We start from the raw sequence: 25,417 nt of genomic DNA, 5'->3' as shown, positions 1-25,417 counted from the left end.
GGTTCTTTTCTAGTTGCTCAGAGTATAGCAGTAAATAAAACATGTCCATTTGAGGTTTACATAGGAGAATGTAGGGAGACACCAATAAACAGAACCTATACATTTAGCTTGGTTAGGTAGTAACAGTGCTCTGGCAAAAAAATTAAGCAGAGCAAGGAGCCTAGTTCAGGAAGAAGGTGTTATTTTATGTAGGTGGTCTGAGAAGGATTTATTGAGAGTGACATTTAAATAGAGACATGAAGGTGACCTGCGAGGGTGAATAACTTTCCAGGAAGAGGGACAACCAATGAAATGGCCCAGTGATGGGAGCTTTCTGAGTGTTTATAGAACACAGGGAGTTCTGTGTGCCTGGGCAAGGTGAGCAAGGGAGACAGTGCTGTAGGGAATATGATTGGAGACATGAGGGGAGGGGAGTGGCCTCAGATATGGAAGGCTTAATACCACAGGTTTTGTGTCCCATCCTCAGGGTTTTCTGATGTACTGGTTCTGGGTTTGGAGGAGAATTTGCATTTCTAACAAGTTCCTAGGTGAGAACCACGGGCTAGGGGAACCAGGGTGGAAGCAGGGAAACAGGAGGTAATAATCTGGGTGAGAGATCACATGGGCTTGGACTGGGTTGGTAGCAGTGGAGGGTATTAAGAAGTCAGATTTGAGGTATGTTTTGAGGGCAGAGCCAGTTGGATTTATTGATGAATAAAACTGAGGTTAAGAGCAAGAGAGGTGTCAAGCAGGGTGAACAAGGTACAGACATCTATGGGGCGGAGTATAAATCTGAAGTTTTGTTTTGATGTGTTAAGTGGGATGTACTTGATAGGACATATAAGTGGAAATAATAGGAAGGCAGTTGGAAGAGAGAGGTTCAGGCTATGGCCAAGTTGTGTAGCTGCCACTGTATGTATCTGGTATTGAAAGCCAAAGAACTAGGCCAGTGGTTCTCAACCAGAGGTGATTCTGCCCTCCAGGGGGCTGTTGGCAATGTCTAGAGACACATTTCTTTTTTTTTTTTTTTTTAATTTTTTTTAAATTTTTTTTTTTAATGTTTATTTTTGAGACAGAGACAGAGCATGAACGGGGGAGGGTCAGAGAAAGGGAGACACAGAATCTGAAACAGGCTCCAGGCTCTGAGCTGTCAGCACAGAGCCCGACGTGGGGCTCGAACTCACGGACCGTGAGATCATGACCTGAGCCGAAGTCAGACGCTTAACCGACAGAGCCACCCAGGCGCCTCATGTTTATTCATTTTTGAGACAGAGAGAGACAGAGCATGAATGGGGGAGGGGCAGAGAGAGAGGGAGACACAGAATCTGAAACAGGCTCCAGGCTCTGAGCTGTCAGCACAGAGCCCGACGCAGGGCTCGAACTCACGGACCGCGAGATCATGACCTGAGCCGAAGTCGGACGCCCAACCAACTGAGCCACCCAGGCGCCCCAATTTTTTTTTTTTTTTTAATGTTTATTTTTGAGAGAGAGAGACAGAGTGTGAGCTGGGGAGGGGCAGAGATAGGGAGACATAGAATCTGAAGCAGGAGCTGTCAGCACAGAGCCCGACGCAGTGCTCGAACCCAAGAACTGTGAGATCATGACCTGAGCTGAAGTCGGACACTTAACTGAGCCACCCAGGCACCCCATAGAGACACATTTCTTTAAAAAAATATTTATTTATTTTGAGAGAGAGAGTGCACATGCGCACGAGCTGGTGAGAGGAGGAGAGGGGCAGAGAGACAGAATCCCAGGCAGGCTCCACACTGCCAGCACAGGGACCAACATGGGGCTCAGTCTCACGACATGTGAGATCATGACCTCAAGAGTCAGATGCTTAACCAACTGAGCCACCCAGTCACCCCTGGAGACACATTTTTTTGACATCACGATTGGGGCTGCTGTAGGTGTCCTGTGAGCTAAACATTTTGCAGTACACAGGATGGCTCCCTCAACTAAGATTTATCTGGTCCGGAATGTTACAGTGCCAAGGTTGAGAAATCCTGACCAGATGAATTGCAGAGTGAGTGTTGATAAAGACACTTTGGGAGGATTGAGCCTTCGTTTACTCTTACTTTCCAGTTGAGGGAGATGAGAGGAAACCAGCAAAGTAGAACTGAGAGGCCCTGAAAGCCAGGAAGGAACGCTTTCACAAGGAGGAAGATGGTAAATGAACTGTGTTGCTTTACGTACTCGTCATGGTTTGAGTATTAGGAGCTACTCCCTTCGGGACTGTGATAGGGGTCTTATGGAGTGATGAGGGTAAAACTCTGGTTAGAGTGCACCGAGGAGGTATCAGCAGACATAGAGGTCTGAAGTAAAGAGAGTCAGAGAGATGGGGGCACAGCTGTCGAGGAGAGTGGTGGTGGTGTGCAGGAAGTTAGCCTTTTGTATTCTTTTAAGATGGGAAGTACCACGGCATATTTGTCTTCCAGTACAAGTGATTGGAGTGGGGGAAAGCTTGATTTAGGTGGAGAACACGGGGTAATTGTTTTCTACCAAAAAGTACAAAGAGAAAGGAGTTAACTAGCTTGTGATCCCCAGAATAGGTTTTATAAATAAGCAAGCACACATGCACGCGCCCCTTTGTTACACAGGCTGAAGTGTGAAGGAAAGGCTTTCTTTGTCTCTCCAGCCATCATATTCCCTTCCTTTGTTTAGGAGTGGTACGTTCCAGCCCATCTGAAATATTTTTTGTGGCCAGCCCTTTCAGAAGTGAACAAAAGCACCCCCCGCCCCACAGCTTTTGTGTGATGGAAGAGGATGAGGTTGAGATTTCTTGCAGAGCTGGACAGCGATGAAACACGCGCTCAGATTGTAATTCCAATTTAAACTTGTGAACATTTGTTGTATTTCAGATTCCCCGATTGACACGTAGCCTGTCCCAGATCCACAGCACCAGTGTGTCTTACTTGCCACTCTGTGCTTAAAACAGAGTGAGGCACACGTTAGAGGTCCCAGTAGTTTTCCTTAAAAGGTCAGTGCTGAAGTACTTCTGTGTATTCAAGCTAGCTTTCTTTTTTCTTTTTCCAAAGCTGCTCTGAGAGGGAAGGGAATTTCCCCCTGTGCTGTGTTGTCTACTGCTTCGTAACAAACTACCCCACAGTTTGGGTAGGACTTGGTGAATGCTGCTGGAGCAACTGCATAGGGGCTGGGGTACTTACGTTCGGGACAACTTCTTGCCACCGGTGTTTAATTCCTACATTCTTTCACCTGGGAGTGTGGTCGGGGTCTCATTTCCTGTCCATGTGGGCCTTTGCACAGAGTATTTGTGCTTCTTTACAACATGGTTGATAGGTTTCAAGATCAAGTATTTCGAGAGACATGAATGCTGTCAGTTTTTAAAGGTCTGGGCCCTGAGTTGGTCTAGTGTCATTTCTCCCATATTTTAATGGTCATTCTTAGCTTGGCCAGATTTAACGGTCCTAGGCCCCACTTCTTGATGTGTAGAATGTCAAAGGATTTGTAACTATCTTAACTTACCATAACTATGATCCCAGAAGGGGGAAAATGTTAGAGGAGCACAATTTTCTTCAATGTTTACTCTTTCCCAAGGAAGAAGTAGTAACTTGCCTATGTGTAGAATACTGTAGAAGAACTGTGTACACTTGACTGAGCCCCTTTTCTGGTCTGCTGTCCTAGCGCATGGTAATAAGGTTAGCGAGACAGGCTCTGCTTTGTGGGGAAAGCCTGTGGTTTGGGTTCTTTTTTGTTTCGTTTGGTAAAAATTGTGATAATCTATATGCAATAAAATTTATTGCAATTAGAGTGTATAGTTCACTGGTATTAAGTAAATTCACAGTGTTGTGCAACCATCACAATGATACAGAACTTCATCTCCCCAAAAGGAAGCCTTATAGCCATTAATTAAGCAGTCTCTTAACCATTTCTCTACAACCCTGGCAGCCACTAGTCTGTTTTCTATCTGGATTTACTTCTTTTGGGTATTTCATTTAAATGGAATTACATAATATGTTTGGGCTTCTGGGTCTGGCTTCTTTCCCTTCATATGTTTTCCAGGTTTATCCATATTGTAGCATGTATGAGTACTTCATTCCCTGTCGTGGCTGAATAACAAACACTCCATTGTATGGACAGGCGACACTTTATTCATCCATCTGTTGATGGACACTTCCACCATTTGGATATTGTAAATAATGCTTGTGACATTGGTATAGAAGTATCAGTTTGAGTCTCAGTTCTTTTGGATACATACCTAGAGTGGAATTGCTGGGTCATGTGTAGTAATTTTCAGTTTTAACTTTGAGGAACTGCCTATTTTCACGGTGGCTACACCATTTTACGTTCCTACTAGCAGTGTATGGGTTCCAGTTTCCTCTGCATCCTCGCCAGCACTTGTATTTTCTGTTTCTGTTTGTTTTTAAATTACAGCCATTTTCCTGGTGTGAATTGGTATGTCATTGTGGTTTTGACTTGCGTTTCCCTAAGGACTAGTGATGAGTATTTTTTCTTGTGCTTTTTTATTGGCCGCTTGTATGTTGTCCGTGGAGAAATGTTTAAGCCCTTTGTCCCTTTTTAATTCTGTTTTTTTGTTGTTGAGTTGTAGGAGTTCTTTATATGTTCTGGATATTAAATCTTTTCAGATATGATTTGCACATATTTTCCCCCTTTTCTGCAGGTTGTCTTTTCACTTTCTTGATAATGTCTTTTGCACAAAAGTGTTTAATTTTTGATGAAGTCCAGTTTATCTTTTTTTTCTTCTTCTGTCACTTTGCTTGTGGTGGCATATTTAAGGATCCATTGCCAAGGGTGGCTCATTCAATCAAGTGTCTGACGTTTGATTTTGGCTCAAGGTCATGATCTGCCGTGAGATCGAGCCCAACGTGTTGCTCTGCGCTGACAGTGTGGAGCCTGCTTGGGATTCTCTCTCCCTTTCTCTCTGCCCCTCCCCAAGCCATGCTCTCTGTCTGTCTCTCAAAGTAAATGAACTTAAAAACAAACAAACAAACAAAAAAAGACTTCATTGCCAAATCCAAGGTCGTGAAGATTTTTCTCCTGTGTTTTCTTCCAAGAATTTTATGAATTTAGCTCTTATGTATAGGCCACTGACCCATCTGAATTGGTTCTGTGGTTCTAGATTTGCAGCGGAAAGACAAGAGTTCTGACAATTTCCATTCCTCTCTTTCAAGAAAAAAGAAAGAAAAGGAACAAAGACAAATAATGCCTCAAACAGAATATGGCAGCTAGATGTTAAAATGTAGCTAGTTGTAGACCGTGCTCTTGGCCAACCTGAGATCTTAGGTTTTCTCACAACAGTCTTAAAGTTCTTTATTTTCTCTTCTCATACCTATCTCCACTCTGTCTGCATGTCCTGCCACTCAGTATGGCCTCCATCTTTCAGTGATCAAAATGTGATTTGTGTCCCATCCAGACACTAAGCTTATGGTCTCGTGTACTGTATGCACTGTGACCACCAATCCCAGTCTTAATGTGGTACCTTTGGAAATCCAAACGTCACATAGGAAGCAGACAGTAGGTGCAAACCAGCCGAGCAAAGGCACGCGGGTGAAATCTGTAATCTGTGAAGAGGAAGCAGTTCCAACCCTGGCCTCACATCAAAAGCAACTGTAGAGGTGACAAAATAAGCCTGCTCCAGACTAAGTGGAATTGTTCTATTGTGGGTAAAGTCGGGCATAGGTTTTTAAAGCTGAAGTGACTGTAATATGCTGCCACGGTTAGAACAACTTACTTAAAGGGAAATGGGAATTTATTAGTAATTGAAGGCAGTGCTTCTCAACTTCATTGTGCACGTACATCACCTGGGATCCTGTGCATACTCTGATACAAAAACTAAATGGATCCAAGACCTAAATGTAAGAGCTAAAACTATAAAGCTCTTAGAAGAAAACAGGTGTAAATTCTTCATAACTTTGGACTAGGCAGTGGTTTCTTAGCTACAACACCAAAAACACAAGCAGCCAATGAAAAATAAGTTCGACTTCAGCAGACTCTAACTTTTGTACTTCAAAGGTGATCAAGTAAACAAACTCCAGAGAATGGGTGAGACTATTTGCAGATTGTGTATCTGTTAAGAACCTAGTATCCAGGACACAGAACTCTTACAGAACAATATAAAGAGAAAAAACAACCCAAGGCACGATGGATTTGAATGGATATTTCTCCAAACACAGTAAGCAAATGGCCAAATAAGCACAGGAAAATGTGTTCAACATCATTAGGGAAGTGCAAATCAAAACCTTAATGAGGTACCACTTCACATCCCCTAGGATGGCTGTAATCACAAAGATAGAAAATAACAAGTATTAGTAGGATTGCAGGTGGGAATGTAAAATGGTGCCACTACCTAGAAACCAGTTCAGCAGTCTTTACAAGATTAACCACAGGAGCCCCAGCTACAGAAGGAAGTGGTATAGATCCTGAGAGATTAATCCATTAGTTCCCTGTTACTCAACCCTCTGACCTCAGGGTAAAACCAACTACAGCAACCTGACCCTTACTTAAGATGGAAAGCCTACCAGATGCTCACTTCTTAAGAAGAGAAGTTCAAGTTAAACCCTCTGAGTTCTGCTTGTGTTCAAGAGGTAAATGTGTCCTCAGCTACTTCAAATTTAGGCCTAAAAGACCTTAGTGACAATAATCTGACAATTAGAGGGAAGAAAAGCAATGCCTGTCATCCAGGAGCTGACTTGCTACTAAAAGTGGGGTCTCTGTCCTGCTGAATAATCTTGCAAAATACCTACATAGCTACAAGACTGCTCCGTGACCAAAGTCAAAAGACCCGTTTTGTAATTGTGCCTGCACACAGAGAAGAACATGAACATTGTCCAGTCTGCAAAAAATAACCAGGTATCTCCCTGTTCTAATACACTTCTTTATGAATGATAGCTTTAGCCTCAGTTCATTTTCTCACCTTACTAAGGTACCCAATCATCCCCTACTTCCTAAACAGCTTCCTTGAATCCTCCCTTAGTTCACCTAATGTGTCCAAACCATAAGTCCTTTTGTGACCTCTTCCTGCGATCCCCCCAGTTCTGAAGGTGTGTTCTTCTTTATCTAAGGAGCAACAGACCCAGCCTGTGTAATGCACGTATGTTCCTGCATCACCTGGAGCGCTGAGCAGTGGCTGCATTTAGATAAAGCATGCATTTTCCATTGTGCCATGGTCCTCACCACTCCCTGATGTCTGTCATATCCCGCTATTGTTTTTGCTAGGCACTCTGGGCATTCGAGTGTGCAGGTCCTGCCATCGCCATGATTTGGGGACATTTTTCCCCCAGCACCATCTGATTGGATCCTTAGTTAAGGTATGTGTTAGATATTCACCATTAGGTCTTGGGTCCTCCTGAGTGATGGCCCATGATTTTCCAACCTTAACCCAAAAAGTGACATTCAGTTTCTACAGCATCTAAGATTGCTGGGGGGAATCTCCACTGGAGGGATTGAAGATTGTCTGGAAGTCAGCACCAGGCTATACATTTTACACCTGAGATTCTGCAAAGGTTGAAACACCTCCCTGCATTGAGGCCCAACACAGCTTATAGCTTGTAGGCTGATATCTAATCAGATTCCACTTCCTTGGTAATCGCTAAGCAATCATAATCCCATACTACAGTTAATACTTTGTAATTTCAATCATTTTGAACATACAGATTTGCTATTGAGTGAATGGAGAATAAACTTGCATAGTTTCAGAAAATGAATATCTCTGGTTGATGCTGTTTTAAAGTCAACCTGTTTTATTATTTAAGTTCATTTTGGGGAGTATTTGCATGCATGAGTGGGGGAGGGGCAGAGTGAGGGAGAGAGAATCCCAAGCAGGCTCCGTGCTGTCAGCACAGAGCCGGACACTTAACCGACTGAGCCACCTGGGTGCCCCAAGTCACCGTTTTAATTTCTCCCTTCTTGCACTCCCATCCACTGACAGGTAGTTTGCTCATCAGAGCAGTCTCTAGAGAGGCCTGGCCTGACAGGTGTCAGTTCCCGGACCTTTGGGGCACCTGGAGGTGACACCCATAGTGGTGTCTTGCCTGTGGTTACTCAGTGTGTGGCGGTGCTGTGTCCGGAGCTCAGCCTTTCCGGCCTCCTGATTCCAAAGCTGGTGCGCAGATCTTGGAATCCTGTCAGGCCTCAAGAGCTGGGGAGGGCTGGAAGGAGACCTATCAGAGCCCAAAGACTCAAGATTCTCGTACTTAGCAGGGGTTCACAAGCTCCTCCATAGTCCAAAAAGCAGGAGTGAGAGTTTGTCCTGTGGCCACACTCCCTCAGACTCCCAGGGGTGACGAGTATAACAAGAGCCAACATTTGTTGAGCAGTTGGGGTGTCAGTTTGGGTCTCTGCACTGTGCATGTCTCTGTTCTCCCAATTGTACGAGGCGGGCAGTGTTTTATAGGAGAGGAAAATATTTAACCTGAGCTTGCTCCCTGGTGGGACAGGTGGTTAAGTGGTTATTTGCAGGGTTGAGAAAATCAGGTTGAGACAAGTCTCACCTGCCTCTTCTTGCCAGGTCGTAGAGGCTGAGCAGAAGGGTGGTCAGACCTGGGTGGGGAGCCAGGGGCAGGACCTGTGGCTGCCACAGGTGTTCTCGTGGGTGGGAGAGCGGCCTGTGCTTGCGGTGTCCCCCTGAGGTGCCACCAGAGGGCAGTACTGGCTCATACCTTGGCATCCCTGTGGCCATCTTGGGGAAGATTTGAGCAGTGGTTGGTTCCCATCCCCACCAGATTCAGCGCTCCTTTTTATTTTTGAACAACTATTTTCTAATGCCTTCCCCCTGCCCCCCCTCCCCCTGCTTACCACTTTGAAGTGAAACTGATTGGTAGTAGAACTTACCCAGCAAATAGTAAATAGGATGCCTTAACTCTAAATGAGAAAAAGGGAAAGTAACTTGTAATCAGTTAATGAGTTCCAGTGTGTAACACTTGGACACAGTTACACTAGACCAACACAGTGGAGCAGCTGGATGCTTGTGCCTGTAGGTGGATCACTGTGAATGAAGCATTACAAACACAGATTGATGTAGGTGTGTTATATTCATGACAGAAAAACCCACCATGATTTTCTGAAAGGACGACTCTAAGTAAAAATAAAACTAAAAAGGAATACAATTGTTCCTTTATGGCATTCTTGGAAATTTCAGGGTATGTTACAACTGCGAAAATATTTTTATTTATAGATTCTGTGCCTCTATAATTATAAACAGGCTTTTCAAGGTCCTCTGTGACTGTCCAGCAGGATATTTGAAAAATCTATTCTTTTTGTGAGCAACTGCCTTCACTGAGAACTCTAGCTGGTGCCAGAGGAGACGAGATGCCCTGTCTTTCCACCCCCACGTAAGCTACCTGAGAGCCAGAGCTTTGCATCCTCAAACCCTGCAGAGTGCCCATCCCAGTACCCAGTGTGGGCTCACTGAGTACAGTGGACTGAGTCTTTCCTCTGTGACTAGGGGTGACTCTCAGCCAGCCTGAGCATGTTGACTGGACGACTTGAAGGACCCTGAATAATGAGGACTGAAGTCAGGCAGGAGATGCCTCTCAGATATCCAGGCAGAGAGGAAGATCTGAGGTTTCACATGTTCCTTAAGCAAAGTCTGCCTGCCCAGGAGGGCCCTTTCAGTCTCCTGGCATGCCAAGCACATATTCTACTTGTAGTTCCCAAGACAGACTGCATGCCCTTGTGAAAAAAACTAGATAACTGGTTCCAAAACTCACTTTCTGGCCAGAGCTGATCAGTGGCCCGTAGAGTAGCTGGATTCTGTGGCCTCGGTCAGGATACAGGGATAAGGGAGCTTCTTTCTGGAGTCTCTGGGGGACAGGCTGAAACAGGCCAGATTGCAGCTGCCCTCCCCGGGGCCCAGAATGCACCCTGCGCAGCCTCACCTAGCTCAGCTGCTCCTGACACATTCCTGACCTTCGGGAAGGTTCATTTCATCTCTTGGCCACAGCAACTCTGGTGTTCCTTCCTCGCCCTAGAGTCCACTGCTGATGGTTTTTGCAGTGGAAAAGCAGGTGGCTGACACCAGCCTGGTCTCATGGTGTCTCCATAAAACGAATGGGGACAGTTGGGTCACTGAGTTCCATGCTTCATCCATCGAAGTTCCACCTTTGCAACTTTTTATATCCATGAAGCTTATGTGCTTTTTATTTATCTTGGGAGAGAGGATTAGCAGATGGTCTGATGTGACTTGATGGTGAGTGGTCAATTTTGTACATTTCTGCTCCTGGGACCAATTTCCAGGGGATGCCAAGGATAGCCAAGTTTCATTTATTTGTCCAAATACAGGCATGATCAAGAATGTTCTAAATAAGGTCGTGATTTACAGCATTGATTATAGAATTCCCTCTGATCATATTCGAATTTCTGTGAAGCTTTACTTTCAAAGTTCCCTCCTGTCTCCTCCCAGTGTGCCAGAGCAAAATGACAAAAGTACCACAGATTCCTCAAATCATACCCAAACACACATATCTCAGTACACTATGGTTTGTTAGAATACAGTATTGACAAAGATACTAGAACATAGTTTGAGTTGGGATAGAAATTTCTGCCTGATTGTTCCAGACCACTGATCTGAAACAGTTTTCATGTTATCTTAGAGTTCCCATAATTGTAGCAATTATCTCTGAAAGATTTTTGTCCACATTGATTTGGATGAAATTTTCTGGATCTGATGGGGGCTCCAGAGTATCAAACTGGGACTGCAGTAACTCAGGGGGCATAAAATGTCCTTTTCTTTTGAGTAAGCGTCCAGAGATGACCTCAAACGACCCACTCAGATAGACCACGAGGAGCTTCACCTCAGCTGGCTGTTTGTCCTTCCGCATCTGCTCACACTTCAGAGGTCCACCATCTTTTCCTCGTATTAAGATGTCTCTGTACACTTTCTTCAGAGCTGAACAGGCTAGAACCACATGCTGTCCGGAGGCTACATCTCTGTTAAAAAGTTGGGGGGGGGGGGGGCGGTAACTAAAGAATAAGGTCATTTAAAATAATTGGTGTCAGTTCCAGGTTAAGGACTCCAGTCCTAACTTCTCTGGCCAGCGGGAAGCATTACAAAATGGTGGTCAAGTATCAGGCAGTCCTGGCTTTGAGGTAAAGATCTTCCACTAGTGAACTGAGCCATCCTGGGCAGTTTACCTCCCTGAGCGTCAGTTCATCGTCTGGTAGATGGGACTACTTAGAGTACCTGTCCATAGAAGTGTGAGGAGGAAAAGTTTATCAAGGTGCCCAGTACACAGAAGTGCTTGGTAGGTGTCAATGTAGGATGTGGCTCGGCCACAGCATGTGGACATGGTGGCTGCCGGTGGGTACCGGTACCGCACACACCTCGGTTCTCCACAGGTGTTCACAGTGACTTGAAGTTCACAGCTGGCTCCTCCCCATCCCTGCTCTACAATATGCTGAAAGAGTCTGGTAAAGTTACCAGTACAGAGCTGGAGAAAGGAGAAAAGGGAGTATCAGACTGTATGTGGTCAAGGTGAGCAGGATATGAGAAGCTTCCAGGGATGTGCTAAGAAAAAAATCTGAGCCAGAAATACAGGCAGAGTGACAAGCACCAAAGAGGGAAAGCCGGCGTGCTCGGAGACTGCACAAAGTAAGTGAGCCCCACGTCCACCCAGCTGCGGTGCGCCCCTGTCCGTGGTCAGGAGAGGCAGTCATTTTGGGGCTGGGAAGGGACTCAAGTAGAGGTGAAGGGTAAACCCCGGCTTGGGCACTTAGAATGTTTGCTTCCCAACTGAGAATTCTGAAGAGGTCTGCTTTCGCTCTATGGCCAGTGACACTTGAGACCCAGTGGATGGAGTGTATCATCAGCAACGAACTTATATGAACTCCTATCTGAGCCTTCTGGCTCTTCCCACCCACAATCCATGGGTAGGAGCTTGTCTTTTCTGGGTCTGGATATCTGATCTCAGCTCTCCTGAGGATCTTCCATTTCTGTGTCCATCACAGGTCAGTGTATTCGATCTCTGACGAGTCTATTTATGTTATAGAGACCCAAGTGGTGGGAGTTCTCAAACTCTGAATCCCTAAACCCCTAAACTCTAATAAGCCCATGCAAGACAGGGTTTGCCAGCTACGTCAGTGCGGTGTGAAAAAGTAAACTGAATTTTTCATCTTAAATATATTCTAATTGCATATGGTGCAGATGACTTAGGTTTGTAAAATAGGAAATTACGTCCTCATTTTAGAAAGCAAGATTTATAAGCCATTCCCTGCCTTTTCTTTCTCCTCTACATCCCAACCAGGATTCCCAGGGGGCCAGGTCCATGGATGAGTGGAGGGGACCTCGTTTGCTGCGAAGCATGATCTAGAGCAGGACAATTTAGGACTCCAATCCTGGTGACCAATTATCTGTTGACTTACAAATGCCCCTAGGTTTACCCTGCTTGGCCACAGCTTGAAATGGTGGTGATGTGGCTGTAACAGTGGTAGCACTGCTTATCCCCTTGTGAGTACTTTCTGCGTTTTTAGAGACTGTTCTAAGTGCCACCCATGCCTCCTCTCAATTCTCACAATAATCTGTGAGTAGGAACTATATTTATCCCCATTTTCAAATGAAGAAATGGGCTTATGGAAGCCCAAGTGGCTGCCAAGATTCCCAGATAATTGTGGAACTGTCTAGAAGCTGTCTCTAGAACCCAACTAAATTATATGTCTCTGGTTGATTAAAATCATTATTGGTTACTTGACAGAAGTGCACTCCATTACTGGGATCCTTTATCATCAGTCAGTAGTGATTTCAAGAGTGTATTTTTTCCCCCTCTACTTTCTGATGAGTTTTCTTTAAGGCCTGATGCTCTCTTACCTTAGTAAGATGTCATGTAAGTTGCAGAGCCATGGAATCCTGTCCTGAAATTAAAGCAGACACAAAGTGACTTTTCCAGGTACTGTTTATTTGTACAGAAACATAGTTAATGGTGACCATCAGTGTTAAAGTCCAGAGAGAACTTAGTGGTTTTGAGAAACAAGCCACATGCAAGGCTGTGGTGTGGGGTCAAGTCACTGGGTGGTTCCACACAGCAACATTATGATGGGATTAGTGCTCATTGAAGAAGAGACTAAGGAGCTAATGTGTGCTCTCTCTTCTGTGCCACAACCCCTCATACCCCCCTGCACCTGCAAGCCAGGAAGAAGGCCCTCACCAAGAGCCTGACCATGCCAGCATCTTGATCTTGGACTTCCAGCCTCCAGAACTGTGGGAACTAAATGTCTCTTGTTTAAGACCCCAGTTGGTGGTATTCTGTTACAGTGCTCCAAACTGACCAAAACTCATCTGAAAAACCATCTGGGCCTGGGGCCTTTTTTTTTGAAAGGAGATCTCTGATTACAGGTTCAACTTTTTAAATGAGCATTGTGTTATATTCAGTTTTTCTATTCTTTCTTTCTTTTTGAGAGAGAGCACACATGCACACACGACTGGGGGAGGGGAGGAAAGAGAGAGAATCTTAAGCAGGCTCAATGCTCCCTCAGTACAGAGCCCAGTGTGGGGCTTGATCTCAAGACCTTGAGATCATGACCTGAGTTAAAATCAAGAGTCAGATGCTTAACCGAATGAGCCACCCAAGGCGCCCCAGGTTTTCTATGCTTGATTCAGTTTTGGTATTTGAAATGGCAGGAAGAGACTACACATATAATTAGATCTCTGGACCCTCCTGATTTTTTTTTTTTTTTTTTTTTTTTTTTTGAGAGGGTGCCTGTGCAGGAGCGAGGGGGGGGGCAGAGGGAAAAGGAGAGAAAGAGAGACTCCCAAACAGGCTCCGCACTCAGCGTGGAGCCCAACGCAGCACTCAGTCTCACAACCGTGAGATCATGACCTGAGCTGAAATCAAGAGTTGGATGTTCAACTGACTGAGCCACCCAGGTGCCCCAGGACCCTCTTGATACTTAAGCCAAATGCAGCATCAGTAAGATCATGTTTCCATTTGGGAAGAAAAAGAATAGTCTCTGCCACCAGATCACTGCCCTTCAAGCCCATTTTCCCACAGTAATTTATATTTTTCTATGAAACGGTCTAATTTTATCTAAGTCTTCAAATTTATTAACATCGGTTTGTTCACAGCCCTCTTTTCATTCCTACTCTTTTAAAAAATATATTTATTTTGAGGGAGAGAGAGAGAGTGAGCATGAGGCGGGGAGTCAGAGGGACAGAGAGAGAGGGAGAGAGAGAATCCCAAGCAGCTCCGTGCTGTCAGTATGGCTCCTGACTCAGGGCTTTATCCCACAAACCATGAGATCATGACCTCTGCCAAAATCAAGAGTCAGATGCTGAACCGACGGAGCCACTGAGGTGCCCCCCAAATTTCTATACAGGGCAAATATTACATTTATAATCAGGAAATTTTTTCTCAAAAAAACCCTCGTTTGGGGCACGTCTTCATTTCGGCTCAGGTCATAATCTCACGGTTGTGAGGTCAAGCCCTATGTTGCACTCAGCGCTGGGTGTGGAGCCTGTTTGGGATTCTCTCACTCCCTCGCCCTGTGCCCCTACCCCTCTCGCGCTCGCTCTCTTTCTCAAGGGAAAAAAAAAATTCCTCCTTCAACAGAGTTTGAAGTCTTAAGTGTCACTGTGGGCTGCCAGGACAGCACGGGCCTGGCACATAGAGAAGACTGAGAGCTTGCAAATACTTCACCATCACTCTCCTACTAACATCCTATCACAGCCTGGGTGGCATATCTCTCTCTAGCCCAGCACTGTCCACTAGAGCTTTCTGTCATGATCGAAGTGTTCTCTGTGCTGTCTGGGTGGTAGGCACTGGCCACATGTGGCTATTGAACACTTGAAATGTGGCAGTGTAACCCAAGAACTGGAGTTCACATTTTATTTCGTATTAATTTATAGCTAAATAGCCTTACGGAGCCCTTGGAATATTCGACTCGGGTTCTTTCTATTCAAACCTCAGCCCTCCAAGCACAAAACCAAGCTTTCCTGAGACTCTTCCCCAGAGGAACCTGAACCTCTGCCCCGACTTTCCACTTGATCCTCATCTCGGTATCACGGGGGCAGGGCTGGTTGCTAGGTGACCAGGAGGGGCCACTGGTGCTAGCCCAGCTCTGACCTACACCTTCATTCTTGGCTGGGCTGTCTTTAAAAATGTGAACCATCTGCTGTTCTAGCTCTTTCTCTCCCTGACAGAAAGTCTAAAGTCTGGCCAACTTGTATCGTTTCTTCTAAATATATTTAGCAAGTCATTATGTTTCGTCCAGGAACTCATAACCTTTTCTTCTGTACAATAAACTCTTCCGAATGCTACTCCCTCCCCCCACCCACACTGCCCACCTAACAAGCCTCACTTGTGGACGAGAGGGAGGCTGTTTAAGTGCCATTTTAGAATCCATCCATTTGGGTTGTTTTACTTCGTTCTTTAGCTTAACTTTTACTTGCACTCACCAAGGAGAAAAATAATGCTGGCGCAGTCCCATTTTACACACTGTAGAAATGGTCTGTGTTATACCTACGAGACTGTGTAGATAGATTAGCAACAATAAGTAAGTGATAACTTACTGAATGCTTTGTGTACTTCACTGTGACTATTTTTTTTTAGTATTACCTCATTTAATCCTCCCAAGAACCCAATGAAATGGGTCCTGTTTACCATCCCTATTTCGCAGGAGGAAAATGAGGCACAGAGAGACTGAGCCATTTGCCAAAGGCCACACAAGCTGAGTGGTGGAGACAGGTTGTCTGCACTGTGTCCATCAGCTCTAGTGTCATGCCATTATTATGCTTCCATTGTGACTCTGAATCTCTTTTATGGTTCCCTCCTCCTGTCTTCTCAAGTCAAATGTTGCAAATCTCATTAAAAAATTTTTTTTTAATATTTATTTATTTTTGGGAGACAAGAGTGCAAGCAGGGGAGGGGCAGAGGGAGAGAGGGAGACACAGAACCTGAAACAGGCTCCAGGCTCCAAGATGTCAGCACAGAGCCTGACACGGGGCTCGAACCCACGAAGTGTGGCATCATGACCTGGGCTGAAGTCGGATGCTAAACCGACTGAGCCACCCAGGCGCCCCGCAAGTTTCACTTTGATGGTTCCAAGTTTGAATCTTTGCCAACTCAAGTCACACTCCCTGAAACAGAGAGTGACCCGGTCCCTCAAGGCGGGACAAAGGGCAGACAGTGAGATAGTGGCAGCATGGCTGGGGCCAAGGTCACTGAAAGTGAAAATGTCAGTGTCGGTCTTTGGCCAGTTCCACTCTGTTCCTGCCCTTTGGACACACCTGCCCTGTGAGCCTGGCGGGGGGGCCCTGCTCTCAGCTGCTGCGGGGACCTGGCCCTCACATCTCACCTGGGCTACAGCTGGTTATACCAGTGAGTCCACAGTTAGTACCTCTGCTTTGAGAGGGACCCTTAGGAAGTGGTCTCGTGACAGTGCATAAAGGAACGAGGTTACTATTCATTCATTCCTTCTCTCCTTCGTTTGTTCACTTACAACTATGCCACAAGTATTTTCTGACATTTACTGTGTGTCTGGCCTTGGGGGTTTATAATGGTTAACAGGACACAGTCCTTGCCCTTTCAGAAGGAAAATCTAGTCGTAGAGAGAAATATTAATCAAGTTCTCACACCAGCAAATGCCAAGTTGCAAATGGGACCAGGGCAGTGGGGGCTGTGGTGTTGCGGGAGTTTGTATTACAGGAGGTCTGCCCTTAGTAGGTCCAGGAGAGCTTCCCTGAAGAGGCGGCACGGGAGCGGAGCTGTGAATATGAGCAGGGTTAACAGAAGAGGGGACAGCAGTGCATCCCAGACAGTGGGAACTACAGACAAGGGCCCTGCGGGGAAGAGCCTAGCAGAAGCGACTGAAAGGGGCCAGGGTTGGGGCGCCTGGCTGGCTCAGGTGGTTTCAGCTCAGGTCATGATCTCCCGGGTTTGTGAGTTCAAGCCCCACCTCGGGCTCTGAGCTGAGCAAGGAGCCTGCTTGAGTTTCTATCTCCCTCTCTCTCTGCTCCTCTCCCCCACTCATGCTCTCTCTCAAAAGAAAGAAATAAACATTAGAAAAAAGAAGAAGAAAGGGGCCAAGGTGGCTCTGGTGGAGAGAGGGAGGGTGGGCACACTCCCACAGGAGTGGGGCATATTGAGGCCTTTAGGTTTTGACCCTGAGATGGGTGGGAAACTTCCAAAGGGCTGGATTTGAATCTGTAGTGATCACTCTGGCTTTAGGGTAGATAAGAGTCTGGTGACGGTGGCCCTGGGGAGAGAGGATGAAGGCACAGGTCTGGGGCACAGGAGGGCCTCTGCCCTCAGGAATGTAATCTGCAGATTAAAAGCCTGCAACAAAGTGTCCTGGCAGGGTGGTATCGTCCTGACTCTGCGTTCAGAGAGAAGTTCAGGGCCAAAGCTGACACATGCAGGACCCCCATGTGCCTGGCTTTGGAGCACTGTGCACGGGTCCCCTCATGCAGGAACTCTCCCACGCCAGGTGCTGCGAGATCTCCACCTCTGGCCCCTGGCCGGAGCATCTGTGTTGGAAACAGATGGCAAACGTTACCTGGTCATTCAGCGGGATCCCCTTTTCCATCTTCATTCGATTTTCCTCTGGGTGATAGTCATCTGCATCGTAGAATTTCCAACCTAACTTTAAGAACAAAGTGAAACGGTGTGTGTGGCAGGCAGTGTGGCCCATGTGACAACCATCACTAATACCGCTGGGCAGGTGTGGAAATGAGCCTGTACCCTTTTCCTCACCAGCAGCCCAAGGACCACCCTCCCCCCGCCCCCCACCAGCCTCCCCTCCACCTGCTGCTCCCCACCCCTGGGGTGGGGGGAGGGAAGAAGCAGGGAGGCCCTGATGCCACGTCACTATCCCAGCTCCCAGGGCTGCTGCTCCTTTCATTCATCACTATTGGTGATCACCATAGAGAAAAACAAAATTGCTCCATTGGGTTTCACAAGCCATGCCCCTGGTTTGTCTGACAAACCCCAACAGGCCAGAAGAAAGGGCGCGTAAGGGAGAGAAGCAAAGAGACAGCACAACGGGACTGGAAATTGGGAGGCATCAGAACAGGTTACCTCGGACGCCAACAGGGAGCCCACGGTAGATCTGTGGAGAGGACACAGAGGTTCAGGTGACTGCCCTTCCCAACCCGTATGTGCCTCCCACCATGCAGGGGTGCCCTGGGACACAGGCGGCTGCCCCGCTGTGTTGAAACCCACTAACTTTATGATACTGAAGCAGTGACAGTAATGCTCTTGACCCTGGAGTCTAGAGCATGACATTAGTTTCCTCCAGGAATTTAAATGATGTAATTGGGGCCCTGGGGTGGCTCAGTCAAACATCTGGCTCTTGACTTTGGCTCAGGTCATGATCTCATGGTTCATGAGTTCAAGTCCCACATTGGGATCCATGCAGACAGTACAGAACCTGCTTGGGATTCTCTTCCCCTCCCCGCTTGTGCTCTCTTTCTCTCTCAAGATAAATAAATAAACTTAAAAAAATATTGGGGGGGTGGTGGCACCTGGGTGGCTCAGTCGATTAAGCATCCGACTGGCTCAGGTCATGATCTCACGGTTTGTGAGTTTGAGCCCTGCGTTGGGCTCTGTGCTGACAACTCAGAGCCTGGACCCTGATTCTGATTCTGTGTCTCCCTCTTTCTCTGCCCCTCCCCTGCTTGTGCTCTGTCTCTGTCTCTCTCTCTCTCTCTCTCTCAAAAATAAACAAACATTAAAAAAAAAAACCCTTTTTTTAAAATTGGGGTGCCTGGGTGCCTCAGTCCATTGAGCGTCTGACTTCGGCTCAGGTCACGATCTCACAGTTCATGAGTTTGGGCCCCACGTCGGGCTCTGTGCTGATAGCTCAGAGCCTGAATCCTGCTTTGGGTTCTGTCTTCCCCTCTCTCTGCCCCTCCCCCGTTCACACTCTGTCTCTGTCTCTCAAAAATGAATAAATGTTAAATTAAAAAAAACCTTTAAATGGCATAATTACTGATTACCACTAATTTTCTTTTCCAAAAAGCAATACAGTAAAACCTTGGGTTATGAGTAAATTGCTCTGTGAGTGTTCCACAAGACGAGCAAACATTTCTAATAAATTTTAACTTGATAAACCTGCGATCTCTTGTGCAATCCTAGTAGTACATGATGCTAAATATCACATGATCACAACTGAACCAATTGTTCTAGAAATTTGCTTTCATATACAAGTGCTTTGGATTATAAGCATGTTTCTGGAACGAATTATGCTCAAAACCAAGGTTTTACTGTATATAAGATCTCATTAAACTGAAGTTCTTTCTGAAGCTTTTTGGTCCCTGTTCTATAGATAATTATATTTTGAGAAAAAGTACTGAATAAAGATAAGATTCTACTGAGGATATTGGAAGGAGGGGTCTGACGGGGGGGTGGGTGTGGGGCAGGGTTTCAACCTCCCAGGACAAGGGTCAAGGAGCTCATAAAAGCATTAACACCTTGTTTGGGGGTTAACAGAGACACACTCTTAAAATTTGGGATGAGAATCACCAGTACTCATTCAACCCTGGAGGGAAATGTCCTCTGTGCAGCGCATCTGAATAGGTCCCGCTAGAACCCTACCAGGCAGCACTCTTGGTGAGAATGGCTTGGGTCTCAGCACCTAATGTCTGGCCACCGTCTCCCTCTGGCCACTAAACAGCCACGTGCTTCTGTGCAAGTCGGCCTCCAAACCCTTTTCATCACCTGCAAAACAGGGGAACTGAGCTACGTTTATCCACTCACTACTCATTTCACTCAGCCAGTGCTTACTGAGCACCTACTAGTCCCCAGGATATGGTTGGCGCACTGCCATGTGCTCCCAGCCACCCTGAGGCTTGTGGTCTAGCGCCCTGGGGTCAGGGTGCAGGCTGGCAGACAGTTGATGATAACTCAAGTCCCTTCTTGCCCTCAATTTCTTTTTTTTTTTTTTTTTTTAACGTTTATTTATTTTTGGGACAGAGAGAGACAGAGCATGAACTGGGGAGGGGCAGAGAGAGAGGGAGACACAGAATCCGAAACAGGCTCCAGGCTCTGAGCCATCAGCCCAGAGCCTGACGCGGGGCTCGAACTCACGGACCGTGAGATCGTGACCTGAGCCGAAGTCGGATGCTTAACCGACTGAGCCACCCAGGCGCCCCTCCCTCAATTTCTAATCCGCTGCCCAAATGCCAGTCATTGTAGGACCACCTTCAGAATTTTGATTTTATCCTCCTACTGTTTCCTCATGCCCTCCCTCCGAAGTTTTGCATCCCTTCTCTACAGTTATTTACTTGGTTTGTTTAAAGTTTTGTTTATTTAAGTAATCTCCACAACACAACATGGGGCTTCAACTCATGACCCTAGGGTCAAGAGTTGTATGCTCTTTGGACTGAACCAGCCAGGTGCCCCTACTTGATGTTTTTTTGTTTGTTTGTTTGTTTGTTTGTTTGTTTTTTTAATTTAATTGCTTCATTTTTTTAAAGTTAAGTGAATGTGTTAAAGAAGGAAACTTTTTTCCTTCCTACCAGAAGCCATAATTACTTGCCTTAAATGGAAGGTAACCAAAAAGACGTATACAATTAAAATAAGACCCTGCTCACATTCTAGCTGGATTCCAGGGTTCTGTCTCTTGTTACGAAGGTATCAGGGAGGTGTTAGAGATACATGTGTGCCCAACTGAGACCTGCTCCCCGATGTAACCAAAGGATTGATGAGAACTGGGACTTGTCCCACTAGGTTCACTGTGCTGAAGCCCGCACAGGGTGACATTGCAGCCTACTGGCGACTAACTCCACAGCCAGAGAAGCCCGAACTGTGCATAACGGAAGTCACACTTAGGACTAAGATTAGCCAGGAATGAACACGTCAGCCACCACTCACAATTTAAAAGAAGAGCTAACTAGATTTGGGTGTAGACTGGTAGGGAGGAGATAGAAGGAAAAGGAAAAGTCTACTGTCTACTGCTCTATCCAAATCTAAACCAGAGAACAGCTGGACTCAAAGCGGTCAGGGACAGGGACTCCCCAACAGGAATAAGTCACAGTGCTCGGCTCAGAGCTAAGACTCACGGGAATAAGCATTACAACTCAGGCTGGGACCCAAAGGTCTCCAAGCGAGTTGGTGTACATCAGGATTAAGGAGACTGAAAACAAAACAAAAACCAGTAGGACCGTGGCGGTAGGTGGGGGCACAGATTAAATACAAAAGATATTCAGAGGGCCTGAGCTCATGTCATCAACAGAAGGAAACCTGGAAAGAAGCAGAGGGTGGCTTCACAAAGGCTGTTAACATATAAACAAAACTAACATTGCCACCTACTCAAATAGTTCCGTTCATTCATTTGTTCATTCATGCATTAGGTCAGCAAATATTTACTAAGCATCTACTACACGCCAGGCATTGTTATAGACACATAAGTCAGTAAACAAAAAGGAAAAAACCGATCCCTTACATCCAGATAGGGGAGGGAGAGGCAATAAACATAGTAAATAAGTAAAATTATTATTTGACATTACTTTGTTTTAACAATGGCTTAACTGCAATCTTTCTGGCTTGAGACTATTGTTTTCTTGAGCCATTTTTTTCCTTGTAAATGTTATAGAGTGTAATTTAAAATTCTGCAAGGCCCTATCAGGGGCTCAGAAAAGTCACCAAAGAACTCAATGTTGCTACATCCATTGATCAACATAATCAATTCTCATCTCGTTTTATTACTTGGTGTATCACCATCAGAGGACTCAGGGTTCAGGCCTTGGCCAGCATCTTTATCTTTACTCACTCCCTTGGTGATCTCAACATCTATGTCTTTAAATACATCTGTGTACCAAGGATCCCTACATTTATTTCTAAAGTTCTTCTCCTGAACTCTGGACTTTATACGCAATCAACCACTTGACAAATCCACTTGGATGACTGATAGGCAGTTCACCACATCCCACATTGAGCTCCTGATATATTTTTCCCTAAACCTGCTCTGCTTACTGCTTCCCCATCAGTCAATAGCAACCCCCTTCCTTCCAATTATGCAAGCCAAAAATCTTGAAGTCATCCTTAACACCTCTCTTCCTCTCTCATACCCCACATCCAGTCCATCAACACATCCTTCTGGTTCTACCTTCAGAATATCTCCAGCATATGATCACTTCTCTTCACCTTCGTTGTTTCTGTGACCTCATCTCCCATCATTCAGATGCAATGGCTTCCCTGGTAGTCCACCAAGAAACCAAGTCTCCTGGGCTTTGTGTTTGCCATTCTGCCTGCCTATAATGATCTTTCCCTAGCTGTCCATCAGGCTTAGTCTCCCACTTGTTGTGGGTCTTGTGCAAAATACCACTGCCTCAGAGGAGCCTTCCCTCACTATCCTGCCTGCTGTTCTTTGTTCTACTGTCTATTTTCCCCTGGCCCACTGACCACTGCTGGCACGCTATGTACATGTATTTATTCAGTTACTGTGTGTTTCCCATACTAGAATGTGAACTCTTTGAGGGCAGGGATTTTATCTGTCCTATTCAATATATATCAGTGATACAGAGTCAGGATTGAGCTCTATAAATATTTACTGAATGCATGAATATCATAACCACATAAGTCAGATGGTTCAGCCACCAGCCTCCCCAATCTAATCCAAGGCAGAGAGGGGTACATGAATTGCCCAAGCTCACACAACCAGGCAGCTGTGTGATCTCCGGCTCTAGACACCCACTTCGTCACACCACAGAAGCAGTCTTACATTCTTCTTCAAATCATACAACACCTAAGGACTTTCTGACTCCCTGTTTTATTTTAATTTTATTTCAAGAACCCCCAAATTAATTTCTCAGGATACCAGGCTAAAAACGCCACAATAATTTTGAAAACCTAAACTTTCCTACCTGGAGCAAGAAAGAGTCTTTAATATATACTTGACCACACAAGCAGTTCCTGGTTCAGAAAATTCTAGGAGGGTATTATAAGGCCTTTGAAGCTATGATAATTCACTTGATTAAGATCTGTCTTCTGCTGCCTGGGGCGGAATGCTGCTGTAGCTGCCTTTTCCGGTAAAAAGCAAGGTAGAGTTTGGTCTAATCAGGAAGCCAAAGTCTAGCTCACAGTCCCCACGTTGGCCAGACCGGGCTAGGCAGAGGCTTTGTGGCATCCGGTGTACCTCCTTGCAAACCCTTGGGGGTTTTGTGACTCCTTATTAACACCGACTCCTTCCAGTTTAAGCTGATAAACCCTGATCACAGAACAGAGAAAACAGACCAGGAGGTGAAATTCTCTTCCTAAAATCCAGTCACAAAAGTCCAGCACCTCTCAGGAGGGAGCTGCTGCTCCAGATCTGACCAAGATCTGTGGGAGACTGGGACCCTGGGTAGGGAGAGGTTTGTCCTTGTGCTTTGGGCCTTGTTCTGACCGGAGGCTCCCAAACTCGGACACTTGTGACTGCAGGAGCCACTGCGGGTGGCGCCCCAGCAGGTGCCTCTTTACAAAGGGCTTTCGCCAAGAGCCTCTCGATTTATAGGCGGAGAACCCGGGTCTCGGATGTGGTCCCCGGCCAGCACCACCCCCCCACCCCCCGGGGGCGGGCAGGTTGGAGGGTGGGGAGAGGGAGCTGGCGTCCCGGGCCTCCGCTTCCTCATCGGCAAAAGGAAGAGGGGGGCTCCCCAGAAGCCTGCGTCCCCCGCGGGTCCGGCACGGTGACTCAGGCTCTGGCCTTCGCCGCGCGCGCCGCCTCCTCCAGTGCGCCCCCCGCGCCCCCGGCCCTCCCGGACCTACTTCCCCGAGCCGCTCACGCCCATCACCAGCAGCGCGCCCGGCGCGGCCATGACCCGGATGCCGGCTCCTTCCCGCCGCCTTCCGGGGCCCGTCGGCCCTGCCTCCCCGGCCACTTAGAACCGAGCGGCCCGCGGGCCGGGGAACCCTGTCCCCCGCCCCCGCCGCACGGCCCCGCCTCTCCCACCGCCCGGCTCTGTGCCCCGCCCTCGCCCCCGCCCCCGCCCTCGCCCTCGCCAAGTGGCTCTGCCTTGCCCCGCCCCTCCTCCGCCCCGCCCCGCCCCCGCCGCATGGCTCCGCCTCCTCGAAACAATAACGCTGGCAATAGAGCGCTTATCTAATGAGTGTTTCAATAGCCCTGCACTAACTTTGTTTCATTCCTACTTAGCTAGAGTGGGTGTTCCTGGATAGGTGTTGTATAGATGAAGAAATCGAGACTTGGAGAGGAGGCATCTCCTTTTCATGGTTTTGAAGATGTCATATTTTTGAGATGGCAGTACTCCCCAAATTGATCTACCAATTCAGCGCATCTCCATCAAAATCCCAGCTGACTTCTTGCAGAAATTGACAACCTGATCCTAAAATTCATATGGACACTCAAAGGATATAGATAGAAACAATCTTGAAAAGGAAGAACAAAGTTGGAGAACTCACACTTTCCATTTACAAAACATGCTATAGCTATATACTCATAAAAACCAATGTGGTACTGGCATAAGGATACTCATATAGACCAGTGGACTAGATCTGACAGTCTAGAAATAAATCCATATACTCGTTGGAAACTGATTTCTAGCAAGGGTGCCAGGACAATGCAATGTGGAAAGAATAGTCTTCTCAACAAATGATGCTGGGACAACTGGATATCCACATGAATAAGAATGAAGTTGAACCCCTACCTCAACCATATACAAAATGTACTCAAAATAGATCAGAGACTTAAATGTAAAAGCTAAAACTCCAAAAGCTGTTAGAAGAAAACATAAGCATAAATCTTCGTGAACTTGGAAGAGGGAATGGTTTCTTAGATCTGGCCCCTAAAACACAAGAAATAAAAGAAAAAAAAGATAAATTGGACTTCATCAAAATTAAAAGCTTTGTGCTGCAAATGGCACCATTAGGGAAGTGAAAAGACAACCCACAGAATGACAGAAACTTTTTCCAAGTCACATATCTGATAAGAGGCTTGGATTTAGAAGATATGAAGAAAACTTACAACTCAACAATAAAAAGACAAATAACCCCACTAAAAAGTGGACAAAAGATCTTAATAGACACTTCTCCGAAAAAGATACACGAATGGAAAATAAACACATGAAAATAAGCTCCACATATTAGCCACAAAGGAAATGCAAATTAAAATGACATTAAGATACCACTTCATGCCCACTAGCATGACTATAATCAAGACTGATGGGGCGCCTGAGTGGCTCAGTGGGTTAAGCATCTGACTTTGGCTGAGGTCATGATCTCATGGTTCATGAGTTTGAGCCCTGCATCGGGCTCTGCGATGACAGCTCAGAGCCTAGAGCCTGTTTCAGATTCTGCGTCTCCCTCTCTCTCTGCCCCTCCCCTGTTCACGCTCTGTGTGTGTATGTCTTTCTCGAAAATAAATAAATGTTAAAAAAAGAAAAAAAAGGACATGCCCAGCAGACAGCCTACCCCTGCTTGACTCTCAGCAGATTTGGCTCTGGGTTTGTGAGAACAGTGAGGGCCAACAGTGTTGGGTCATCTGGAAACAGCTCTCCAGACCAGAAAGGCCCTGCATACATGGCCACTGGCCTCAGAAA

General features: G+C 46.3%; 1 protein-coding gene across 5 annotated transcripts; it reads right to left on the bottom strand.

Moving 5' to 3' along the window:
• Positions 1 to 10,202: 10,202 nt before the first annotated feature.
• IDNK (IDNK gluconokinase) lies at positions 10,203 to 23,801 on the bottom strand. Of its 5 annotated transcripts, none has more exons than XM_019423552.2 (5): positions 23,631 to 23,801; positions 17,961 to 17,991; positions 17,440 to 17,526; positions 12,758 to 12,801; positions 10,203 to 10,884 (listed from the first exon to the last, which is right to left on the bottom strand). In XM_019423552.2, the coding sequence occupies exons 1-5, from the start codon at positions 23,678 to 23,680 to the stop codon at positions 10,539 to 10,541; spliced, it is 558 nt and encodes a 185-aa protein (XP_019279097.1). In that variant the 5' UTR covers positions 23,681 to 23,801; the 3' UTR covers positions 10,203 to 10,538. The 5 variants fall into 5 exon arrangements, with proteins under 5 accessions (XP_019279097.1, XP_019279100.1, XP_019279098.1 ...); XM_019423555.2 differs by having other exon boundaries at positions 17,440 to 17,522; positions 23,631 to 23,725; XM_019423553.2 differs by lacking the exon at positions 17,961 to 17,991 and having other exon boundaries at positions 23,631 to 23,763.
• Positions 23,802 to 25,417: the final 1,616 nt, after the last annotated feature.

The sequence above is a fragment of the Panthera pardus genome, unplaced genomic scaffold (assembly GCF_024362965.1).
Source record: "Panthera pardus isolate Hobbes unplaced genomic scaffold, ASM2436296v1 HiC_scaffold_20, whole genome shotgun sequence".
In the NCBI taxonomy this organism is placed as follows: Eukaryota; Metazoa; Chordata; class Mammalia; order Carnivora; family Felidae; genus Panthera; species Panthera pardus.
This window is presented reverse-complemented; position numbering and strand designations above follow the sequence as displayed.